At 34.3% G+C, this 8173-nt stretch overlaps 1 protein-coding gene across 1 annotated transcript in view; it reads right to left on the reverse strand.

The window, feature by feature from the left end:
• Positions 1-2886: 2886 nt before the first annotated feature.
• LOC107709510 (collagen alpha-1(XXIV) chain-like) overlaps positions 2887-8173 on the reverse strand; it is a 125639-nt gene continuing 120352 nt past the window's right edge. The window contains exons 56-57 of the mRNA XM_016514004.1: positions 5880-6109; positions 2887-3863 (exon numbers count right to left, since the gene is read on the reverse strand). Of these exons, the coding sequence (XP_016369490.1) occupies positions 3717-3863; positions 5880-6109 (377 nt within the window). The 3' untranslated portion in view covers positions 2887-3716. The remainder of the gene's footprint in view (positions 3864-5879; positions 6110-8173) is intronic.

The following is an 8173-nucleotide window of genomic DNA, read 5'->3' on the forward strand; positions in this document are numbered from 1 at the left end:
TATGTGTGTGTGTGTGTGTGTGTGTGTGTGTGTGAGTGTGTGTGTATGTGTGAGTGTGTGTGTGTGTGTGTATGTGTGTGTGTGAGTGTGTGTGTGTGTGTATGGAATATTTTATTATTTAATTATTTTAAAGGAAAATAGGATCTAAGTATATACAGTTTAGGTTATATTTAGGCAGACCCCATGACAGAAAGGGCATTTTTATTCATATAAATAAATAAAAATAACGCATGTGAACATTGGGATTATATCATACATTTTATTTAATGTCAAAATATTAAATATTTACATTTTCCGTCTTTGTTTTGTTTCTGTAGGCACATTTAGTGACAGTTTTGATGCTGTAATCATAAGTTAACAGGTGTTACACTTCTTGTGTGTGATCATGTGATCTGAATCTGGCCAATCGCAGCTGCCAGAACACAACTCCCTATTTGTGTTTATATACAAATACAAATTTGACATAAATAAGATTTCGAACTAAATGGTGAGTGACCAGATAGATCTCTGAGCGATATCATAATTTATTGGAGTACAGTATTTTTTGGAGAAATAAAAAAGATAACATAAATAAACAAACATATAATGTCCAAATATACATAAGGGGAAAATAAAAAATGACTAACTCATTGCTAACGCTGAATACGGCAGCACCACGGAGAAGTCGGCCGACACTGACCTTATGAAAGCCCATTTCTGCCTCAGAATTGCAGTGATTGCGACTTTTTAATCAGAACTGCAAGATATAAACTCAGAATTATGGATTATAAACTTTTTGTTTTTCTATTCGTTGGCAGAAACGGCTTCCATACCACAGAGATGTCACAAATATCTCATAAGATTTTTTGTAAATTCACATATTTTTATCACCTGGGAACATTTTAAAATGGTTTCAAATAACATAATGTCACACAAAATCCTCGTTCTTGGATTTCACGTAGGTGAGATACTCGTGGCGTCTCGAGTGAACGTTCTCCTTAACGTAGAAAGTATATTAAGCCGATGTGTAACATAACTTATCAACACACTGTTCATATAAATTAGGGTTGTTGTGATCGAAATGACCAAACGCAGAAGTACAACAGAAAAAGCCAGCACAAACGAGCACCTTAGGGCCAGAAACACACTGTACGCAAGCACACGGATGCGAACGACTGACCCATAAACCACAGAAATCCTTCAAACGCCTCCGTCTGTGGCTGTCTGTGATGTTTCCATTAAAAAGATGCAAAACATTGAGATATCGCATAAAACATTTGAGAAAAACATGCTGTATCCATCCCTTGTGTTCAGGCAAACAGAATCTTAAACGGGCGCAAATGATCAGTAGCTACTAAAATAATAAACCGTTTGTAGTTTATGCACGTTCTCTAACCGAACAAAAAAAGTAGCCACCTCGATATGCTTTTAATGCACGTTTAAAGATTTCATGCACATCTTGCTGTTATAATATTTTATGCGCTTCTTGGCGTTTCCATCCAGCGTTTTTATGATACCCCAAAATGTTAGAGTTTTATGGGTTTCTTGGCGTTGTTTATGCGATACCCAATGTTTAAAGATTTCAGCCTTTTTTAAATGATACCCAAAAATTGTAAGATTTTCTGACTTCTTGGTGTTTCTATCCAGCGGTTTTTGTGATAGCACAATTTTAAGACTTTTATGCGCTTTTTGGCGTTTCCATCCAGCGTTTTTTATGTGACACCCCAAAACTTTGATGATTTTATTTTTAATTTTTATGCGTTTCTTGGCATTTCCATCCAGCGTTTTTTATGCAAAACCCCCCTTTTTTATTATATGCATTTTTTGGCATTTCCATCCAGCGTTTTTTTATGCGATATTCCAAAATTTTAAGATTTTTTTTTTTTACGCCCTTCTTTGGCGTTTCCATCCAGCGTTTTAATGCAAAATCCCAATTTTTTAATGCTTTCATGCATTTTTTGGCATTTCCATCCAGCAGTTTTTTTGTGTGATATTTTATGATTTTATGCATTTTTTGGCATTTCCATCCAGCAGTTTTTTATGTGATATTTTATGATTTTATGCATTTTTTGGCATTTCCATCCAGCAGTTTTTTATGTGATATTTTATGATTTTATGCATTTTTTGGCATTTCCATCCAGCAGTTTTTTATGTGATATTTTATGATTTTATGCATTTTTTGGCATTTCCATCCAGCAGTTTTTTATGTGATATTTTATGATTTTATGCATTTTTTGGCATTTCCATCCAGCAGTTTTTTATGTGATATTTTATGATTTTATGCATTTTTTGGCATTTCCATCCAGCAGTTTTTTATGTGATATTTTATGATTTTATGCATTTTTTGGCATTTCCATCCAGCAGTTTTTTTATGTGATATTTTATGATTTTATGCATTACTTGGCATTTCCATCCAGTGTTTTTTTTATTTTATTTGAAAACCCCATTTTTTAAAATTTTTTGCACTTCTTGATCTTTCCATCCAGCGTTTGTTATGTGATAATCCAAAATTTTTGGATTTTATGCAATTCTTGGCATTTCCATCCCACTTTTCTTATACGATACTGAATTATTATTTTTTATTTTTTATTTTATGCGTTTCTTGCCGTTTCCATCCAGCGTTTTATGCAAAAACACAATTTTTTATGCTTTTATGCACTTCTTGACGTTTCCATTCAACATTCTTTAGGTAATATGCCAAAAATCACTTTAGACACATGGATGGAAACATAGTGTTGTTATAAACGTCGTCCCCTGATTAACTTGCTCAGCAAGACTGCGTTCAAACTGTTGCTCAGCCTTGACCTGACAGAAAAACTAATAGTAGAAGACAAATTGCAATGTGATATTTTATGATTTTATGCATTTTTTGGCATTTCCATCCAGTGTTTATTTTATTTTATTTGAAAACCCCATTTTTTTACAATTTTATACACTTCTTGATCTTTCCATCCAGCGTTTGTTATGTGATAATCCAAAATTTTAGGATTTTATGCAATTCTTGGCATGTCCATCCCACTTTTCTTATACGATACTGAATTTTTTTACTGAAATATTTTGTGCATTTCTTGCCGTTTCCATCCAGCGTTTTATGCAAAAACACAATTTTTTATGCTTTTATGCACTTCTTGACGTTTCCATTCAACATTCTTTAGGTAATATGCCAAAAATCACTTTAGACACATGGATGGAAACATAGTGTTGTTATAAACGTCGTCCCCTGATTAACTTGCTCAGCAAGACTGCGTTCAAACTGTTGCTCAGCCTTGACCTGACAGAAAAACTAATAGTAGAAGACAAATTGCAGAACACAATGATGCACTAAATGGAGTTTGCATTGGCGTACTTGCGTAGAGTTTGTTTGGGGCCGGATGCACCTGAACACGAGCACCTGTATGTGAAGGAGGTAGAGCACCATCTAGAGAGTCCAGGTCGGCCTTTTCATCGTTTGCTAACAAGATCAACCTTGTCTGGCTCTTTATCTATTCAAGATCGAACGTACAATTCACAAGGACTCTGCCCGAGACTTTGTGCATGTTTGAATGGAAGAAAACAGAAACCACAACAGATAAAACACAACAGCAGTCTCTCAAAACACACGGATGGAGCGACGTCCCGGGCTGGAGACGCGCTCGTTCTTCAGGCGGGTTCTAGAGACGTCCCAGGACCGCAGCAGTCGCTCAGATCGCCGCTGCTCTGATTTGAGGATCAGGACCGTTTTTAGTCCTTCAGTGATTTCACAGGAAGCAAACAGGACCCACTTCCACGTGCCGCTGGTCTCCTGGACGCGAGGGATGGACACCTTGAATGTCCACGATGGGAAGCTGCTGAGTGTCCTGGGTTTGAAACAGGAATCGCGACTGGTGCCAGCTGCCGTCACGGATCTGTTCAGAAAAACAGGCAAACATCTAGATACATTTTCTGTAAAACTGTATAATCCAAATGGACGGAAATTTTATATGCAATTCAAATACATCAATCTTAACATTTTTCTGAGTGTATATTCAGAAAAAATGTAATATACCGGTAAATAAACAAGTGCTATAAACACTATAAACATGTATTTTTTAGACACTAGTCCTTTAAAATTAACGATATCCAGAACAGATTATTACAAATTATAGCGGCTTTCATTAGAAATTAATAATAATATTTCAATTTGATTACATTTTAAAAGATCAATTACATTGTTAAAGTTTTATGAATAAATTTCATTATTGTTGATGATGAATTTAAATCATTAAACACAACCTAAAAAAAAAAGACTGAAAACATCAAATTTGGGAAAAAATTAAACAGATTTCATGGGGCCCTAAATTAAAAGGTAGCTGACTTTTAAATTTACATTACATTCATTTTTGAGGTCTAACAAACATGTTGAATGCTTTTCCTTCCCGTTAATGGTATGAAATAAATATTGTAATTGATATCGAATGTTATAATATTTTTGGCCATATCGTCAGCAAGTCTGAATATGCACAAATACGAGATTTGAGAGCTGGTTTCTGGGCTAGTTCTCAAACAAAGCTATGATATGACTTCTAAAGACTAACTATAAAGTCATATTGAGTATTCTTATTTTCTTTATTGTGTTTTTTGGAGCTCGGCCGCAGCATCTTTTATCTCCCACAGAAGAGTCATAGCAGGAACGACATGAGAAAATGATGAATTTGAACCTTACAAGCCCAGAACTACTAACCACACTAAACCCAGTCCTGAATCACATTTACCCTGGTCCTTAAAGAGACAGTTCACCCAAAAATTAGCTGTTAATTTACTCACCCTCAGGCCATCCAAGATGTAGGTGACTTTTTTTCTTGAGTAGAACAGAAAAGCCGCCTTTTCAGCTGAAACCGTCTGATTCATAAAAGGCAAGTCAATGGAAACCGTCACTTTGAGAATAAAAAAAAAGCATATCAGGCAACACAAAGTGAATCCCCGTGGCTCCTGATGATATATTGAGGTCTTATGAAGAGAAACGATCAGTCTGTGCAAGAACCTGAATATTATTTACAACATTATTACCTGTAATCCAGAGCCCTCAGACAAACGGAGAAATCTGATTCTGATCTGATTCTTTCGAACAGTTCGTTTCAATGAACTGGTTCAATTCACTAGTTCATTTACGTAATCACGCAGTGATGTAAATTATGCGCGATTATATTATTAAAGCACCCAATAATAATGTGAAACGTGGATGTTTTACATGTCTAAAGCATATAAACAGAATAAACTAGCCTAGCTCACCTTTGTACGTAAACAATGAGAAACCCTAATAACATTAATTATTAAGTTCGGTTCACTCATGCTCATATCAGCGGCTCATTCAGTCCGAGTCGAACTGTTTCCTCAGTTCAGTGACTGGTGAATGATTCATTCATCACAGGATCAGATGCGCTGGTATTTCAGCTCATTTTGACTGAGTAACTTGTAGATCTGTGCTGCTTGAGCAACAAACTGTTTCAGATGATTCAGTCTAATTTGGTGAACGGATTCAACTAGTTCACCAAAAAGAACCGGTTCAAAAGAACCGATTCGTTTGTAAACCTCACTCATCACTCCGGACCGTTTGCCTGAGGCTCTGGATTACAGGTAATAATGTAAATAATGATCAGGTTCTTGCACAGACTGATTGTTTCGCTTCATAAGACCTCAATATATCATCAGGAGCCACAGGGATTCATTTTGTGTTGCATGATGTGATTTTTTTAGATTTTCAAACTGATATTAGCCACTGCATTTTGTGAATCACCGAGGACCACAGTTTCAGCTAGGAATCATCTTTACTGTTCTACTGAAGAAGAAAAGTCAGCTACATCTTGGTTGGCCTGAGGGAGAGTAAATCACCAGCTAATTTTCATTTCTGGGTGAACCGTCTCTTTAGTCCAGATTCGGCTCACCTCACAGTGGTCCAGAACCACACGTGGACTCAGAGGCGAGTTTTCCTCGAACACCTGACCGTTCCAACCCCAGAAACGCAGGGCCCGAGGCGTCTCCATGGTAACCGTCGCCGGGTCACTGTAGCAGTGGAGGGAAACGGTCTGGGTCGCCATGACGCTCAGCAAGTGTAAGAACTTCATCTGGACTTTCCCGACCTCAAACGCGGCCTGTGAAGTCAAACATCCGGCTTCTTAAACCCCGTGTTTAGATAATCAACATTTCTGCGTTTTGGCAACTGTAAGTTTGCGGTTGAAGCTGACAAATGATCAGACTTACAGGAAATCAGCTTTTAATTCAAATCAGATTTGCCTTTCAGAGGAAATGCGATATCGCTGCTTGACATCAAACACTCATTTATTTTCTCTTCAGTTTGCTCGTAACTGCATGAACCCGCTCGAATCCTGTTTGTACATCTGGACTCGTTTTTTAACTTTTACAGTTTAACCAAAGCTTCACGGAAATAATGCCATTAAATGACCAGAATTACCAAATAAAATGAGTTCATCATAAACACTGAATATCTTCACACAGCGACTTTACAAAATAAACTGTGTGCATTTAACAGTGTTATTTAAGTATTTTATTTTCTACATTTGTATTTTTATAATAATTTTAGTTGTGAGTAGTGGTCATTTTATTATTTTTGTCATTTTTTAAAAATATGTCTATAAAAAGATTTTAGTTTTAGTTACTTTAGCATTTCAAATGAAACTAAATGAAAATGAAAAAAGTTGAAATAAAATAAGTTTATTTTTTACATTTTATTTTATCGCAGCTAATGATATTGTTTTTTTATTTAAGTCATATTTTTATGATTTTAGTTTTAGTTATGAGAGTTTTAATTTAGTGTCATTGAGATACTGTTATATTTTATGTTTTCATTAAAAATTTTCTTGTTTTGTTTTTAGTAATTTTGTTTTTTTGTCTTTTTTTAGTGTGTGTGTGTGTATATATACACTCACCGGCCACTTTTTTAGGTACACCTGTTCAATTGCTTGGTAACACAAATTGCTAATCAGCCAACGGTAGTTTATATAAAAACCTAAACTTTAATCTAAATTAAAAGGCTAAAAGAAAAATTTCTTTCCCCCGCTTAATAACAATTTTTATGGAAGGACATATGTGACCCTGCCTGTGAAAACCCAGCTAAAGTCATTTTTTTTGTGATTTACTGTTTTCTACATAAAATCATCCTTCATAAAGATGTAGAACATTCTGTGGAAATATAACCTTTATATCTTTAATATTGACTGAGTAAGGCCATGTAAAAGATTGAAATCATAGTGAAATTAATGGTTGAAATCAAACTGTGATGCTTGTTATCTCATAATTAGATTTTGAGACTTTAGCCTGGATTTCACAGACAGGGTCACATATATTTCTTGAAACTTTTGGAATCATGAAATTAATCTTAGTTAATTAATTGAATATATCAATAATCCCAGATTCTCTTAATGAACACATTTTGAAAACAAGCTTTGTCATAATTGCTGCTAATTACTGTAAATATCTTAGCATATATTGGAGATATATATTGTATTGTACAACGAGGTACCTTCGAGGGTTATTATTATTATTAATATAATAATTAATTATTATAAAACAACAACAACAAAAACATTTTTCTGACTTGAAAAATAAACTTAAACTGAAATAAAATAATAAAATATAAAAAACCTAAACTTATTTTATTTCAGCTAGTTGCCAAGGCAATATTTCTCATTTTCATTTAATTTGTTGTACTAAAAGAATAAAAAATGAATAAAAACTATATAGATATATATATAAAAAAAAAAAACCCCAAAAAAACAACAACAAAAAAACTAAAACATTCATTCAAATTAAAATAAAAACCATAAATAAATAAAATTTATGTAAAAAAAAAACACTATCAACTATTAACTCTTTCCCCGCCAGCATTTTTTTAAAAAAGTTGCCAGCCACCTGCCAGCGATTTTGATGATTTTCACTAAAATTTGATGGCCTCCCGTATATTTTGCTGTATGAATATTTGAATATGCAATACACCAAAATCAAGATCAGAGCCTCTACTTTTAAACAAAAAAAATCAGTTTTATTCTAGCTTAAAGCAGTCTTTCAACACTTGAATATTGGCAGGTTTCATAAAAATGCATAATTTTGAGCAAAAAGGTGAGAAAATCACATTTTTATCAAAAACTACATCTGGATGATATTCAGTACGATTATCAAAGCATAAATCCAGTAAATCGCTTCCATCAACACCTCCTAAGCT

Source organism: Sinocyclocheilus rhinocerous, unplaced genomic scaffold (assembly GCF_001515625.1).
Source record: "Sinocyclocheilus rhinocerous isolate Xijiao unplaced genomic scaffold, SAMN03320098_v1.1 scaffold686, whole genome shotgun sequence".
Classification (NCBI taxonomy): Eukaryota; Metazoa; Chordata; class Actinopteri; order Cypriniformes; family Cyprinidae; genus Sinocyclocheilus; species Sinocyclocheilus rhinocerous.